The sequence below is a fragment of the Phaenicophaeus curvirostris genome, chromosome 6 (genome assembly GCF_032191515.1).
Source record: "Phaenicophaeus curvirostris isolate KB17595 chromosome 6, BPBGC_Pcur_1.0, whole genome shotgun sequence".
NCBI classification, from domain to species: domain Eukaryota; kingdom Metazoa; phylum Chordata; class Aves; order Cuculiformes; family Cuculidae; genus Phaenicophaeus; species Phaenicophaeus curvirostris.
Window position 1 is genome coordinate 10,798,563 of NC_091397.1, and position 18,167 is coordinate 10,816,729.

An 18,167-nucleotide genomic window follows, 5' to 3' on the forward strand; every position below is an offset into this window, starting at 1 on the left:
GGCTGCGGGCGGGCGGGGGGGCAGGGCGGCTCCTCGCAGCCCGCGCCCGGCACCGCCCGCCGCCCGCTTCCGGGTTCGGGGCGGCCCGGCCCGAACCATCGCCGCCGGGGGGGGGGGGGGGCGCGTCCGCCAGGGGGCGCCCGGCCTCGCCCACCGCTCCCCACGCCCCCGCTCCTCCCTGTGCGCCCCGGGGCGCGGCGGAGCTTGGCCTCCGTCGGGAACGGCCCCGACCCCGCACTCGGCGCTCGCCGCACCTCCAACCCCGTGGTCGGTTTGGGCCCCTCACTACGGGAAGGGCGTTGAGGTGCCGGAGCGTGTCAAGAGAAGGACCACGAAGCTGGTGAAGGGGCTGGAGAATGAGTCTTAGGAGGAGCGGCTGAAGGAGCTGGGGTTGTTTAGGCTTGTTTAGAAAAGGAGGCTGAGGGGAGACCTTATTGCTCCCTACAACTACCTGAAAGGAGGTTGTACCAAGCAGGTGTTCGTCTCTCCTCCCAAGTGATGGCGACAAGACGAGAGGCAATGGCCTGAAGTTGCGCCAAGAGGCTCAACTTAGACATTAGGAAAAAATCCTTCACCGAAGGGGTTATGGGGCACTGGCAGAGGCTGCCCAAGGCGGTGGTTGAGTCACCATCCCTGGAGATGTTTAAAAGACGGGTAGGTGAGGTGCTTAAGGAAATGATTTTGAAGTGGACAAGGTATGGTTGGACTCAGTTATCTCAAAGGTCTTTTCCAGTGTAACGATTCTATGAATCTTTTCCAGGGCTGCTCTAGGAAGCTCTGCTTCGCTCCAGGGGATCCGAGCTCTCCCCACTGCCACAGGGACGAGGGGAGCTGGCTGGGACAAGGGAACAAGCTCCTGCCGGCTGGGAGAAGCAGAACCCGCAAGCCAAGGCGAATCTCTGACTGAATCTCTCAGCGGGTGCTGCCCATGAGCCTTGAGTTTGCCTTTGTTTCCTGTTGAAGGACTGACTGGTCACCCAGAGGCTGCTCACTCCACTCCTGAGTTACAGCTGGTGTTCCAGGAGCCTTGCCCACACATCCTTGGAGCTCATCCAGAGGAGGGCCGCAAAAATGATCAAATGCCTCTAACACCTCCCCTGTGCAGAAAGACTGAGAGAGCTGGGTTTGTTCATCTTGGAGAAGACTCTGAGGAGACTGTATTGTGGCCTTTCAGTACTTAAAGGGGGCTTATAAGAAAGATGGGGGGAAGTCTTTTTAGCAGGGACTGTTGCAATATGGCAAGGGGATAATGGTTTTAAATTAAAAGAAGAGTCAGACTAGATATTAGAAAAAAACTTTTTAGGCTGAGGGTGGTGAAACACTGTCCCGAGAGGTGGTAGATGCTCAGTCCCTGGAAACATTCAAAGTCAGGCTGGATGGGGCTCTGAGCAATCTGATCAAGTTGAAGATGTCCCTTCTCACTGCAGAATCGTTGAACCAGATGACCTTCATAGTCCCTTCCAACTCAAACCACTCTGTGATTCTGTGATCTTTGGATAAAGCTGCTCCTTGATCATCTCTCCGATGTGCAGCTGGCACCCACAATCTTGGGATTTCACAAGCTCTGATCTGTGGAACTGAAAAAGCTGATTTTATACAGACTTGTATCCTGTATCCCTTTATCACAGTAACACCTGGTTCCCACATAATTGCTCCTACCATTCCTTTATCTTGCCAGTATTTTTTATGCAACCTCCCATTCTGGAAGAGGCAGCTGCTGTTTCTGCTTAGCTGTGTGCTGTCGGTTTGCTGGTGCACACTTGCTGATGAAATAGCATTTACCAGTTGATTTTTTTTCTTTGGGCTTTAAATAGACAGCCTTTCACTTAGTGAGAGTGAGGGTCCTTTCTCCTCTCCTCAGATGCCTATTTCCACAAAATGTGCAGGAATTTATGAGGGTAGTGTTGCAGGCAGGGAAGGGGAAATGGAAAAGTTATGGAAACAGACAAACAGAAAAGCTGCCTAAGTAATTTCCTTCATAAGCGAAGGCAAGTTCATCTTAATTATCCAGAGAACTGGAAAGTCGGAAAGGCCACAGCACAAAAGGGAAAGCTGTTTCCTCAGTGCTTTAAAGCAGAATTGGGAAAAGGATCTTGACAAATAAATGTGCTGTTCTGTTGTACCATCTTTACAAATTCCCTCCACACCTGCAATCAGACACCATGGACCACTCAAAAGAAATGACTTCTGGCCATAGACCCATGTCGCTTTCTTTTACTCCCTCTTTCTCACTGATGGTCTGTGGTGTCCACCTGAATAACTAGGTTAGTCAGGATGAAAATTTGTAGGGACTAAATGAGACAAAACAGGAACAAAATCCACGATTTACAACTCTATGGCAGTCCAAGCTTTGAAATGGCAATTTACTTACTTTGGGTGTTCTGGGGAATCAAAACACCTACAGGCTGTGACAGGGGACTGAAGGGCAGCACAAGACCCTATAAAAGCTGGTTACTGTAAACTGGGGGTATCAGGTATGACTCTGTGACCTGTTTGGACACCAGTAATATCAAACTACAGAATACGTGGGTGATATTTTGCATTTATTGTATTCCTCTTCTCATTACTTGGTGTGCTGACATAGACTTCCCCGTGAACTGCTCACTGCTGAGTGTCAGTATCACCTAGTACAAGTGGCCATATTCTACGTTGGCTCCCTCCATTACAACCAAGACTGTTAATATTTCCTAGTTTCTTCAAGCCCTTGGTTCTCAGTCTTGGACTCCACTGCTTCATTTTACTTCGCTACTTGGTTCTACAGTATCTGAAGCAGAATATAACTGTACCACAAACCAAAATGAAAACTCAAAATGAGGAAAAAAAATGATTGAATTAAGATGTCATTTGCCAACTAACACTTTATTATACACTGGATCTTGTTCTGCTCTCCTTTATGTCTCAGTGTGTATTCTGCAAATGAGATGGATATAGGTTTTGTAGAGAAGTACCATGTGCAGTCAGTACTAATACACTGGAGAAGCACATTTGAAAAAAAATTAATCTTGCTGTAGCATTTAGGATGACAGCCTGGCATTGATCTTGGGCAGAATAATTCATTAGTTGTTACAGAATTCTGATTAATCGGAACTAAAGGTGGGTAACACTGCTGATCAAACAGGAAAACAGAAGCAAGATCTTGTAGCATTAATTTGATAGCATTTATCTGTAACATCAATAGAAAGTTCTGATAAAGAGGTTAGTGCTGATGACTTAGAACTTCTGTGGATAGCTGACTTGGCCCACACAGTATTTTGATGAAGAAGCCAGGTGGTATGAAATTAGCATGCCACTATTATAGTAGGGACAAAAGAGCCTTGATAAAATCAAGACACAGACTCTAGGCTCAGTTACTCTATTATAAAGTTTTTGATAAATGTCCTGGGTAAACACAAGTTATTTGTTTATTCTAATTGTTTTGGTGCTGATAAATTGTTTAATAATCCTGCTCCAGAATCTTGGAATTGTTGATTCATGTATTTTGTGACTTTATTTTTATACTTATGATAGCAGTCTTGGATGCATCAGGAACTCTCAAAAATACTCATGGCACAGAGAGCATCCTACAGTGAACTGTATCAGCTAGAGAAATTACTATATTTATCTAATTTAGCTAATAGTTATTCTTCTCATATCCTCCTTTGTAGGTCTGTTGCCTTCTTAGAATTAATACTTTCTGCTTGCAGTATTCCTTTATACCCATTCTTAGCCACATGTGTTTGCTCCTTCTTTTTATTGGATTCCTTTTTTTGCTTTTTCAAATTCGACTGTTCAGAACTAAAGGCACAAAGTTTACTTCAGAGATCCACTTTTTTGCTGTTCCCATTTATGAACCTGGAGGACTGAATACCATAAGCATTTTCAACACTTGGCCAGAGGTCATTTATGCACCTACACTGGTAGTAATATTTGAGTTTTCTTCTCATCTTCATAAGGTCTCAGCAGAAGCTGGTTTAAAGAAAAATAAAATATATAGCTATGAAACCTAGATTCTAAAACGTCTCTTCTTTCATATAAAATAAGTCGTTCCTTTAAATAACAGAATGATAATTTTTAATCATGGTGTAGTGTTGCAATGTTGTCCCTATGAGGGCTAATATTTCAAATAATTTTTTGGTGCAATGCTGTGGTGTGTCATTCCACACAGAGGTGGAGGAAAAAAAGCAATATTGCTTCATAGGATTAGAGGAACATCAAATGCCAAAAACTAGCTTGTTACTATAGAATGTAAAAAAGTGAGTTATTTTATATTCCTGTTTTTAAGTTAACACCGCAGGCAAAGAAGAAGAAGTGTGTACCAAGACAGACAAGAGAAAAGCATATGAAAACTGAGGTTGCATTAAAATTCCCAGGGTACCAAACCCTAGCTTTACAACACTTTTCTTCCCAAGAAAAGCTAGGACATCTTTTTATGCTGTCTAGTAATACACCACAGATATGCCATTTTATTATCTGTGTTCACATGATTCTGACATCCAGTTTTATAAAACCAGGAAAACTACCGATGTATTAATTTTTTCCACGACACTGGTGAGAAACTGCAGTTTACATTAATATACGTGGGAAACACTTGAAAATGCTCAAGTTTTAGTTCTGTTATTCCAGCTTGTGTTGTCATGCAACAATTAAACTTCAGTTTGATCCTGGTGTTTTAAGGTTTGAAAATTTCTTTCCAAACCCTCTAGTGGTGCCTTCCCACATCTGTAATTTTTCTCTTGCCATAAAGCTGTTTGACTGCTATAGTCTGATAGGGGTAAGAAGAAGCTATTGACAGCCCAAACTGTATTTTTTTCCTAACAAATACATATGCATAGTGTAATGAGTAGATGGTAGGACCAGAACTTGAAAAAAAACCCTTTTCTTCTGTCAAGGTTTTGCTATCACTGTTTAGTTATGTATTTTCTATATTCTTAAACACAAACTTCAGAGTACTTGAAGGTAGTATTTGTCCTGCAGCCTCCACATATAGGGCAGCATTTCTCTAGATCATCCTTCACTAAGCAGATGCCTAATTCCATGTGTTTGTAACACCATCACCACTTTGTCTAAAGAACTCTTTGATTTAGTCCAACGTGGCTTGCAAATGCATTTTCATTTGTTCAGGGAAGAAGATACAAAATGCGTACAGATTATTATTGCTCTACCAAAGACAACTAAATAATTCAGAAGAATCTTTATAAATAGATTGGTATCCATAGATGCTTATGTTTAGTGGATGTAATTTAGCCCTTAAAGGTCATACGTAGAGTTAATTGTTGTTTGTTTATTTTTAAAATAAAATATCAAGGCCTTCAGTTTTTTCATCCTAATTGCTTTCTTTATTTGCCTTTGCTTTTCTGCTACACAATAAGGAAAATACTTCATAGTCTGGACAGTGAGGCAACTTTTACAACACCTTTAATTTATTCTGGAAACATAGAATCATAGAATCACCAGGTTAGAAGAGACCCACCAGATCATTGAGTCCAACCATTCCTATCAAACACTGAACCATGCCCCTCAGTGCCTTGTCCACCTATGCCTTAAACACCTCCAGGGAAGGTGACTCAACCACCTCCCTGGGCAGCCTGTGCCAGTGCCCAATGACCCTTTCCATGAAAAATTTTTTCCTAATGTCCAGCCTAAATGTCCCCTGGTGGAGCTTGAGGCCATTCCCTCTTGTCCTGTCCCCTGTCACTTGGGAGAAGATGCCAGCTCCCTTCTCTCCACAACCTCCTTTCAGGTAGTTATAGAGAGCAATGAGGTCTCCCCTCAGCCTCCTCTTCTCCAGGCTAAACAACCCCAGCTCTCTCAGCCGCTCCTCATAAGACCTGCTCTCCAGCCCCCTCACCAGCTTTGTTGCTCTTCTCTGGACTCGTTCCAGAGCCTCAACATCCTTCTTGTGGTGAGGGGCCCAGAACTGAACACAGGATTCGAGGAGTGGTCTCAGCAGTGCCGAGTACAGAGGGAGAATAACCTTCCTGGTCACGCCGTTTCTGATACAAGCCAGATACATGAATAGGAGGTAACTGTATCAAGGCTTTGTATGTATTTGTCAACTGACTATTTAAGGCTGAGTTAAATTTTACCTCTTTTAAGTCAGTGCAACAAACTCCTATTGAACTGCAAAAATGTTTCTCATGCAAAAAAAGCATTTTCCTTCGCTTCCCCCCCCTCAGTAGTCACTTTTCTACAAACATTAATGATGAATATTAGCAGTAACAGTTACATACTAGCTTCTTCTTTTTTTCTTTAACACTTAAAACCAAAAAATAGGCAGCAAAGTTAAAAGTGCCTAGAGTCATTTTCACCTAGCCTTTTAAACCACACCACACTTTAATAGGTTGTAAATACTTGCTGTGAAAATCACACACACCTTTCCTGCAGGCAACCATCGTTTACGTCAAGGCTGTGTCACCTCTGCTTGGAAAGCTGCTACTTGTTTCTTGTTGCAGAAAATAACCACAGTAGTTGTTACTGTCGGAATATTATTAACATTTTTATTTCTACAGGTATAGGATCATTAAGGTTGGAAAAGACCTCTAAGATCATCAAGTCCAATTGTGAGCCCAACATCACCATGTGTACTAAACCATGTCACAAAGTGCCGTTTCTACACGCTTTCTCCAGGAGATGGAGATTCCACCACTTCCCTGAGAAAACTCCCAATGTTTTGCCACTCTTTCAGTAAAGAAATGTTTCCTAATATCCAATCTAAACCTCCCCTGATGCAGCTTGAGGCCATTTACTGTCATTCTATCACTTGCCACTTTGGAAAAGAGACCAACACCCACCTAAGCACAACCTCCTTTCAGGTAGTTGTAGAGGGCATAAGGTCTCCTTTCAGCCTCCTCTTCTCCAGACACAACAGCCCCAATTCCTTCAACCTCTCCTCATAAAACTTGTACTCCAGATCCTTCATCATTCTTCATACCCACCTCTACCCAACATCTGGGCAAACGGCAGGTTAAGTTAAGCACACCACCCTTATCCGTAAGGGTTTTTTTCCATAGTAGTGGAGTAGGGCTTCACTAGAAGTGAATTAGCTCTGGCTTGGAGTAGTTTCACGGCATACTTGGCCTGGAAGAGGTCACCAGTGAGGAGAATGGCAGCTCTCCCCCAGTCCCCTCCATCTGCAGGAGCCCAGCTGGGCACCCACTCAAGGAGGAAAGCCTTCCTGCCACCATGCAGGGGCCCCAACCTGCTGCTCCTGACACAAGAAGTAGGTATTTCTTGTAGGTACTTGGAGGTGTTTAAGGCACAGGTGGATGAGGTGCTAAGGGGCATGGTTTAGTGTGTGACAGGAATGGTTGGACTTGATGATCCGGTGGGTCTCTTCCAACCTGGTTATTCTATGATTCTATGATTCTATGATACTATTACAAAAAGTGGATTTAAGCTAAGGTAAAGTTTCATCTAGGTAATTGCATTTTTTGGAAGTTAGACAGAATGCCCCTCTGGTAGTATGGCATCTTTAAAACAGTGTTTTTTTCCAGACACTGCTCATTCTTTAGAGATAATAACATCTTGTATGAGGTATGGTGAGTGCTGAACGGATGTCTTCTTCTGTGATCACCTCTGTTTGCAGTCTCTCCCTATCTCAAAGGCAAGGTCAGGCAGAGAGCTGGAACCAGCTCCAAATTAGCACGAGTTTTGATGTTGTGAAGCTCATAATAACATTAGTCTCTGGAAAGTAACAGAATGTGCATAAAATTTCTGGGAAAATTTAAACACGTGCATGTAAGTGGAGGGCTGGAGCACCTCCCATCCGAGGACAGGCTGAGAAAGTTGGGGTTGTTCAGCTTGGAGAAGACTCCAAGGAAATCTTGTAGGGACCTTCCAGTACATGAAGGGGCCACAAGAAATTTGGGGAGGGGCTGTTCGCAAAGGCATTGAGTGACAGGACGAGGGGGAATGGGTATAAACTGGAGAGAGGCAGATTTAGGCTAGACATAAGGAAGAATTTCACTATGAGGGTGGTGAGGCGCTGGCACAGGCTGCCCAGGGAGGTCGTGGCTGCTCCATCCTTGGAGGTGTTCAAGGCCAGGCTGGATGGGGCCTTGGACAGCCTGGTCTAGCGAGAAGAGTCCGGCCCATGGCAGGGGGAGTGGATCTTTAATGTCCCTTCCAACCCAAACCATTCCGTGATTCTATGAAGTGTGAAATACACCCTGTCCCAGCTCTGGTCTCGCTGCACACGACAGAAGATCACCGCCTCTTGTTGCCGGGCCCTGATAGAGGGCGCTTGCTTTCTCAGACTCCAAAGCGAGTCCTAAAGACTTTATTTGCCGGCATTCTCGGTGTCGCTCCCCGCCAAGGAGGCTGCCCGGGCGGGCAGCTGCCACCTTCCCACAGTGCTGCGCGGCCGCCGCGCCCGTCCCCGCGCTCATCCATCGCTCGGCCTATCGCTCATCCGTCCCTCATCCGTCCCGCATCCATCCATCGCTCGGCGCCTCGGCTGCTCTCCCCTCGCCGCCTGTCGCCAGGCGCGGCCCCGCCATGGAGGGGAACAAGGTGAGGGGCCGCCGGCCGCGCTGGGGGCCGCGGGGCGCCTGGGCCCGGCTGCCGCAGGGACCACCCCGCCCCGCCCCGCCGGGGCCTCAGGAGGCGCCGGGGCCTCAGGAGGCACCGGGGCCGCCGCCCGGCGTTTCATCCCTTGGCACCTGCAAAGCCCTCGCCCGGCGGTCTGTGCCTCGGTTGGAGTCCAGTGAGACCAATTGGCCGAGACCAATGGCATGAGGTTTAACAAGGCCAAGTGCCGGGTCCTGCACTTGGGGCACAACAACCCTATGCAGCTACGGACTAGGAGAAGTCTGTCTAGAAAGCTGCCTGGAGGAGAGGGACCTGGGGGTGTTGGGTGACAGCGACTGAACATGAGCCAGCAGTGTGCCCAGGTGGCCAAGAAGGCCAATGGCATCTTGGCTTGTATCAGAAACGGCGTGACCATCAGGTCCAGGGAGGTTATTCTCCCTCTGTACTCGGCACTGGTGAGACCGCTTCTCGAATCCTGTGTTCAGTTCTGGGCCCCTCACCACAAGAAGGATGTTGAGACTCTGGAGCGAGTCCAGAGAAGAGCAATGAAACTGTTGATGGGGCGAGAACAAGTCTTACAAGGAGCAGCTGAGAGAGCTGGGATTGTTTATCCTAGAGAAAAGAAGGCTGAGGGGAGACCTTATTGCTCTCTACAACTACCTGAAAGGAGGTTGTGGAGAGGAGGGTGCTGGCGTCATCTCCTAAGTCACAGGGGACAGGACAAGAGGGAATGGCCTCAAGCTCCACCAGGGGAAGTTCAGGAAAAAAAATTTTTACAGAAAGGGTCATTGGGCATTGGAACAGGCTGCCCAGGGAGGTGGTTGAGTCACCTTCCCTGGGGGTATTTAAAAGACAGGTAGACGAGGTGCTCAGGGACATGGTTTAGTGGCAGATAGGAATGGTTGGATGATCCAATAGGTCTTTTCCCACCTGGTGATTCTGTGATTTTATGATTAAGGTTGGGAAACGCTGGGGCTGGTTGTTCTGCTGGCCCCGAGAACCCCCGTGGTATTCCTTGGACAACTGGGTTCTCTCTGCTCCATGCTGGTAAAATTCTTGAGGTGGTCCTTACATTCCTCTGGGGGAAGGGCAGCCTGATGCAGTGGGAGGTGTCCTTTCCTTGCCAGGGAGCATTGGAATTGGGTGATCTTTAAAGTTCCTTCCAATCCAAATGATTCTGTGAATGACAAGACCATGTCAGCCGCAGAGCTTTCTGCAGAAGAGGATAGGTGTTTAGTGAAAGTATGTAGAGCTGTTAATATTTCACATTGTAGGTAAAGTATATTTAATAGTTGATACCTCTGTAACCGCTGGCTGTTGAGTTTTAGTTCTTTAGAAACTCGCATAACTTTTACATTGTGAGAATTATTTCATAAGTTTTGCTGCAGCTGGTTTGTACTTGTAATTATCTTGTCATACAAATCTGTCTTGTATCAAGAGAAAATATCCAGACATGGATAAATAACCTGAAAGAATAAACGCTCTTAGAATTGCAAGGATTTATTGATATCCTTAGTTGTCTTGTAAGATGTAGTTGTCTTAGGTCAAGAGATAACCTGAAGGGAGTCTCCTGACATGGTGTGAGAACCTAAAAAAATAAACATTCTTTGGGGACTTACAGGGTTCTTCGTCTAAAGCTAGCATATATACTTACTGCTTTTGTAAGATGGGATGCCTTTTTTAGAAGAGCATCCAGTTCAGTGCTGAATTGTGAAATAAAAATATTATTGCCTTTGCTTCGAAGACTTTGTCCTTTTCAATATTTTACCAGTGAATAAGTGTTTACCAGTGAATAAGTGTGATGGTGTTAAATTATGAAGAGTTTGTAGAGCTCTGAAATAAAAGAGACAAACCCATGTGGACATGCTCACATCAATTATCGTGTTGCATTTTCACTTGAAAAAGCAGAACTGTCAAATCACTTTGCCACGAGCTGCTGTGGATTACTGTTCTGTGAACCTGGATTTTACAGCTAATTAATTTCTGATCATGCTGAATAGAGAATGGAGTAGGACAGAGAGTGGCTGGGCAGGGTATGTGACCTGGCATGTCAGGACCACTCTAAAAACTTCCTTTTGGATATAATTTCATTATCTGTGGTACATTGATAACCTTTTTACTGAAGAGGTGAGTTAGTGAGTTGTGGTGGAAAGTAAAACTTAGATCTAAAATTTTTCACATGAATTGTTATGAGACTGCCAAAGTTAGATGCAGTCGTACAGACAGCCATGCTGTATGCGAGAGTCTCCTTTTGCTGTTTCTGCTGTATTAAGTCAAGTCTCTTGCGTGTGCTGTATACCTGTTTGAGGGCTTTCAAGTAGGCAACTCATATTGGAAATTAGAAAGATAAATATTTATGTGTAAAAAATAAAGTCTTTTTCTCTGGCTTAAGGACTACAGAAATTTCTCTTACTGTTTTTTGTAAGAATCAAAATCAACTTGGTTCTTAACTTAGTTAGGAGCTGGGGATTTAAGTTCTGAAAACTCCAGTCTTTCTGTGTCTGAATATGACAGACTCTTGATCTCTCCTGGAGAGTTTATCTGAAGTAGCTAGCTCACTTTTCCCACTAACTTAATTAGGCAAGATAATTGACATTTAAATCAAGGACAGCTTCTTAAATATTGAACATTCTCACGGCACTTTCTGAGTTGAGTAAATCTGTGGCATTTTATGCGAGCTGATGAACTCCACGTGCTCACAGGTGGATGAAATTAAACCCCATTGTGAGTTAAGTAACTGATCTTAATCTGGATTCAAGTGAGTATATAAGGACTTCTAAATTAGCCGACAGGTGAAAAGCTCTGATGAATTCTTTAAAAGTTTTTTTTAGCATTTTCTGTGTACCATGATTCTTCTACCTACAGAGGGACAGTGGTCGCAAAGGTATGAAGGTTTTTTAAGCTTTATCTTACTTTTATATTTGTTTGTGGTCTCTTGCAAAAACAGAGAATTAAGAGGAATGTCATCGTGTATAAAGGCAATGGATTCTAGGAACAGTAGTGAAGTTAAAGCTACAGACCCCAGAAAACTGGCAGATGCACCTTTCTGGGCACCAGAGAATCATCTCTAGATGTTTGCTGCATGCTTCTTGCATCAGCTTTGAAATAAATCTCAAACTACTTTATCTCATATTGTCTGTTGATTTTGCTGGTTTTAGGCTATAAACATAATTGACCTTTCTTTTTTTGTTGATATATATCAAAGTATTGTCTAAACCGAAAACATAATCTCATCAACATTAGGGATTTTAAATAGGTTACTGTTTAGGAGGCTATAATACAGCACTCTGTTCTCTTTCCATCCATATCCTTCCTTCCAGCTTACCCTCACACAAGTTCTGTTCAGTTTCTTAGGCTTTGTTAAAACTTAACTTGAGAGAAAGATCATATTTGGTTTTACTTTCTCATCCAAATTACTGCAGTATTAAATATTTGTATTTCTGCATTTTAAGGATCAGAAGAAACTAAGACTTGAAAAGCACTTTGCTTTTGTTAAAAAAGTTGTCTTCTTTGTACTTCTGATCAACTTTGGATGAACTTCACCAGTTCAGTAAAATCTTTTATTCAAATAAGTTTGAAAAGACAAGCAGTTTTCATGTAGAATAATTAAAAAATTGAGATATACTGCTAAAATGCAGCTTCCATATAATAAATTAGCAAAAAATGGGCACCATGTGTTTATTTTCTTCTACCATTGCAGCTCATCATTCAGATATTTATTAGTGATTATTTTGCTATTTTTATTAACTGTTATCAAGTCTAAATTTTAGAGTAAGTGTAGCCTGATCATGTCACTTTGACTATAGCCATCATCCTTCAGTGAGCTAGTTAAAGATATTCAATAGATTAAAATTCCTCATTTTGTTAGTAATTTCAAGCAATATAATTTTTTTTCTGTTCAATCTGTTTAGCAGCAGCCAAGCAGTTCAAGGCAGTAACTGCAAACAAGGACAGAAAAAATAAAACCTATTTAACTAGGAAGAAGTCTACTGAAAGAGGCTCTGTATGCTGTGGTTATTTTCATTATCTTTTTCCTGTTTTCTTCAGTGCTACATGCAAATATTTTGTATGGAAGTCCCCTTATACACAGTCTAAATCATTTTAAAATGTTAAGGGACGGCTGAAAAGTAATGCAGCATTTTTTTGAGATGCATTCAGTTATTAAAGCAGAAGCTTCCCTGGTTCACCTGAAATGCACAGCAGTCTAACTGGTTTTAGCTTCTAGTATTTTAAAATCTAAAAAAATGTGGCTTGGCAATGTCAGATCCCTACTGATGGGAAAAAAAAAAGGTTATGTTTGCCGTGGTATTTTTAGATTCACTGCTTGCCCACGTTGGTTATCCCCTGAAATGCTCTTTTGGCTGAGTTTGGGGTGGTTGGAATGATATGTCTAAGGGGAATATATTGTATTTACTGTTTGCCATGTGAATGGGTTCTGTGCATGGTTCTGCAGAAAAAGGATTTGGGGTTCCTGGTGGACAGGAGCTTGAAGAAGCCATCAGTGGGCTTCTCTAGTGGTTATGGCTAACTGCGCGCTGGTTGTGTGTGTCATCAGGAGCAAACATAAGTAGCAGAGGTAGAGAAGTGACTGTTCTCCTCTGGTCAGCACTTGTAAGGCCCTGCGTGCAGTCCTGTGTCTGGTTTCTGGGTCCCTGGTACTAAAGGGATTCCAGAGCCAGGCACCGAGATGAAGCCCTGGTGTACGTGGGAAGGAAGCTGAGCTGTTTAGGCTAGAGAAAAGACAAATAGCAGGGGATCTGACTGCTCTCTTCAGCTATCTACAGAGGTTCTGTGGAAAAGATTACGCCAAATTCTTTGGGATGTACAGTGAGAAGACAGAAGGTAGTGGCCCTAACTATCGGCAAGGGAAATGAGGATTCAGTGCAAGAAAACATTTTCAAACCAGAGTGGTCAAACTGAAAACCAGGTTGCCCAGGCAAGCTCCAACCTCAGAGATACTAAAACCTCACCTGAATAAGTCCCTGACCAGGACTTGCTTTGAAGTTAGATCTAATAGAGTAGGAGGGTGACTTTGGGAATGGCCTCAAGCTCCGCCAGGGGAGGTTTAGGCTGAACATTAGGAAAAAATTTTTCACGGAAAGGGTCATTGGGCACTGGAACAGGCTGCCCAGGGAGGTGGTTGAGTCACCGTCCCTGGAGGTGTTTAAAGGATGGGTGGATGAGGCGCTGAGAGGCATGGTTTAGTGTTTGATAGGAATGGTTGAACTCGATGATCCAGTGGGTCTTTTCCAACCTGGTTATTCTATGATTCTAGGATTTAATAACATTGATACATTGATGTCAGCAGCCTAACTGTGTGTACACATTTGGTTTGTAGCATAGTTGAATGGCTACCATTGGAAAGCCAATTATGAGCCTTCTTGAAGGGCTGCATTGTCATCCACCAGAGGCACTGACCTCAAAAGTGGTTACCATGTGTATACAGAGTTGGATAACCCAGCAGAACTCTGAGCTTCGGGCTTCTTCCAGCTGCATTCAAATCCAGCACACTGTAACTACACACATTAAGACTAAATCAAATTCATGTTTGCATAACACAATTCGGTGGTACTTGCCATGCACACCTTGAACATTTCCTTTGTAAAAACTGTAAGTTTATTTACTTCTCACTGCAAACTGGTTACTCAGTCTTTTGCTATTTCTTCTACTCTAGAGAAGAACCAAAGAGGATACCTGGAAATCAGAAGAACTTAGGAAACATCTTAGGGTAATTTTATTTTATTTCTATTATTTTTGATGTTAAATAACTTCACAGCAATTGGATTTATTAACGGTCTAAATATAGAGGGTTGACTGATTGTTCTACAAGCCAGTCTGCCCTGTGGATCTATAATAGCTCTTCAAGGCGTTTTGGTACACCAGACACTTTAAATACACGTCATTGAATACAGACACTACAGTTCTTAACTGTGTAGCTGTTAACTTTCTTGCTGTTATCTGACTGGTTTAGAATCTTTCTACTACAAGCTTGTCCAGAGACTGGCGCACTGAACTGTTTCTAGCTACACAAGTCATACAAAATTACTCTGCAGGTTCCTTGATTAGGTAAATGGAACAAATACCACTGTTGTGGTAAAATCACACAGCACACAATGGAGTCTGATTTACTGTGCACCTAAATCCAAGCTATAGCTCTGCTTTGTGTATACGTATTCAGTTTCCCACACGTATATTGCCTATTGCATTTGTTTACATCATCAATCGTGCTTGTCATGCATTTTTAAACTGGTTAATTATTTATCCCCTGGTCAATTAGGCATTCAGTTTCCAGTTAGTAGCACCACTGATATTCATGTTAGTTTTGCACTATATTTTTTTAAAAGCTGTTTTCCAACATTTATCTTCTTTTCCACCTCTTGTGCAGATCTTCATTAGTCCTTTGATAAACTAAAGCATCCTTCTTGTTCATATATTACCTAGCTCCCCATTACTTCAGTGCTAGTGCTACAGTAAAAGTATTTTTTATTGTTTGGACATTCGGTAACATTCCCAGTACTTCTGTGTAGGCTGATGCAAGCAAATTTGATTTGAAATGCTATAGTTCCAACTAGTGATGTTGTTTGGACTTTCATTTCTGTGAAACAGATGGATAAAGTTTAATTCACCTTACTCATTGACTATAATCAAAGCAATTTCTGTTTGTTCTGCATTAAGTAAATAGCTGACATTGTGGATATAGTGAAATTGGTGGGAGTTGTGCTACTTGATTCAGGAAGGTTAAAACATAATCTCTAATGACTTCAGAAAAATATAAAAATAGTTGCATCCTCAAGGGATCTAGGCCTATAATTAACTTTCGTAATTTTAGTATGCTGCTTTCTGTTCAAGTAATACCTAATCTTCTATTCTAAAGGCAGCTGCTGGAGGCCCAGTTATCTATCATTATTGTTTATCTGTAACATATTTTACAAGATGGAACAATTTCTAGCTGCATTAGATAACAGATTTTAGATGCTTAGTTAATTTTTCAGCTTAGCTTTAAACAGAACGCATAGTTCCTCAGTAAATTTTCTTTTATTACCAAATTATTTTGAAATACATTGAAAATGCAGCTTATGATTTATTTTATTTCTTAGTTCTTTTTACAATAAATAGAGACATAATGTTATAAATTTTATGAAGTAAACCTAGGAATGTATAAACATTTAAATTTATGTTGGGAAATAATAGTTAGCAATATACTATTTTTTGTTCACATTAATATATTTAAATATATTATAAGAACAGACATTTAACTCATTTTTTTTTAATTTCAGGCAGCACAACCTGATAGTCAAAATGAATACCAAAAGCACAGAGAAAAGACACTGCAAAAAGAGAAATCTGTTCATGACACAGATATTCATAAACATGAACACAAAGACAGAGGGAAGAGCAAGGAGAGAACAAACGAGAGAGAGAGATTAAGATCTGGTGAAAGAGACAGGGATAAAATAAGAGATAGAGAAAGAGGAAAAGAGCACCAAAGAGAAGGAGACCAAGCAAGATACAAAGATAAGCATAGAGAGTCAAGTTTGGAGAAGGAAAGACGCAGCATACCAAAAGACAAAGACAGGGAGAGCAATAGAGAACAAGACAAGAAGCATAAAAGACACGAGATAAGGCAAATAGATATACAAAACAATCTGAAATCATTTGAGGGAAGAGATAAAGAACATCACAGAAGAAGAGAAAGCAGGCATCGTTTGGGTAAGTTGCTTTGGGTTGCTATTGTACTTTGAAATATTTGATAATTAGATAGGCATATTCTGAGGCCACACCCCATTTGTACAGAGAGGATAAAGACAGGAAGGTGTGAGTGCCTACTGAAATGTGTATCTTTATGGTATCTTGTGGTATCCTCGTTCTATTTTAGTGCTTTTAAAAATTTTGATGCTCACTTCCCTGTCTCTGAAGAGAGGGTGAATGTCACTGGTTCTGTCGGTCAGTTGACTTGAAGAAAACAAGTACCTTCCGACTTCAACATTCTCTACTGAGTGATACATTTGAATCCCCAAGTTCCAGGGTGATTGCTGAATCTGTATCGTGTCATTACTCTTGCCATTACATAGGACAGTAGAGAACAAAGGGATTCTTTAGGACAAAAAAAGGAGTAATCAGCTTTGGAGAGAGAATTTTGACAGAATATTAAGTTATTTTAGGAAGCTGTTACGTTTTGGAAAACCCATGTCACTGAAATACTATTTTCTACATGCTAGAGTTAATTATGTAGATAGTTGAGGTACAATAAAATTTGTTCATTTCTTTTCTATATAGATTTTCTAGAGGAGGAGAAAACAAGAAAAGAAGAGGAAGAAAGAAGGTGTACAGAAAAGAAGGTAAAGAAAGGGAAAGGATCAAAATGTTTAAGGTGGTAAAATTGTAGTATAATGGAGAAACTGGATCAGATTGCAGTGACCCAAGTCTCACAGGGTCCTTACAAGTGCATAAAACACACAACAACAAAATATATCTGAGCCATTTTATTTTAAGGGCATACTTCATTCTTCTTTTAAAGGAAAAATAAAATAAAATTTGCATAGCAAAGCATTGCTATATTTTTGGACAGCTGCATGAAAATTTTTTACCTGCTATTTATGCTGTTACTACAAGGGTATTGGTAAGTATACGTCTTGGACCAACTAGGCAAAAAAGAATTACATTTCTGTGTGAAGAATATATAATCCAGATAATTTGCTGTTGCAAAGTATTCAGTGTCACAGAAGAAATATCAGAATCTCAAGTGATAAATAATCTGAAACCTGATGTTGTAGGAGGCTGAAAAAAAGTGGTTGAAATATCCGTGTGACGGGAAGAGATTAGGTACTTACAAATCCACCACTCCAATAGTAAAAAATTGATAGATTTGATAGATTTTTGAAAATAAAATGATCTTGGACAACTTTCTAACTCTAATGTTATTTTTCTCTTTCCAGAATAATGATACCAGACAGAGCATTGACAAATTTTTAGCCTACAAAGCTGAAGAAGCTGAACATATACACAAGTTACAGAAAGAAGAGCAGTTGGATAAAGAACGAGAACGAAGACACAGAGAAAAAAAAGAACATTCTGTTAGGCCAGGAAAAGAAACACTTTCGAAAGAGAGAAGTCATAAACATTATGAAAAGGAAGAGAAAGAAAAACGTAAATCAAAGAGATCTGAGGAGAGATCTTCCCATAGAGACAGAGAAGAACAGCCAGCAAAAGCTAATGATAGAGTGAAAAGTAGAGAAAATGAAAGAAAGAAGCATGATCTAAGGGTTAGTTTTGTTAAGTCTTTAAAATATTGCCTTACAACCTACTTTAATTACTGATACGTCATCATTGGTAAGGTGAATAATAAAAATAGTTGGATTGTAAGTCAGCATTTTCTGAAATTTGAGGCTAAGGTGGGAGATTAAAATACTACATCTGCATTTAAGTATCCTAATCTAGCACAAATTCCTTCCATGAAATTTAAAGTACAAGCTTGTCTATGTGTTAGGGAAGTATTTCATTCTTGGCATTCTTTATTGCTATGACTTTTGAATTTTTTACCGACAGTTCAAAGTGGGGATGAGATTAGGCTAGAGGTCCATTAAAATATATTCAACACTTTTTTAGAAGAAAATATTTTTAATAGAAGCTATTTTCAATGTTGCCTGTAAAAGGAGCAT

At 41.6% G+C, this 18,167-nt stretch overlaps 1 protein-coding gene across 1 annotated transcript in view; it reads left to right on the top strand.

Moving 5' to 3' along the window:
- The first annotated feature begins 8,418 nt into the window (after positions 1-8,418).
- Positions 8,419-18,167, top strand: part of DYNC2I1 (dynein 2 intermediate chain 1) — a 32,304-nt gene continuing 22,555 nt past the window's right edge. The window contains exons 1-5 of the mRNA XM_069859312.1: positions 8,419-8,490; positions 14,183-14,236; positions 15,786-16,218; positions 16,786-16,847; positions 17,445-17,771. Of these exons, the coding sequence (XP_069715413.1) occupies positions 8,476-8,490; positions 14,183-14,236; positions 15,786-16,218; positions 16,786-16,847; positions 17,445-17,771 (891 nt within the window). The 5' untranslated portion in view covers positions 8,419-8,475. The remainder of the gene's footprint in view (positions 8,491-14,182; positions 14,237-15,785; positions 16,219-16,785; positions 16,848-17,444; positions 17,772-18,167) is intronic.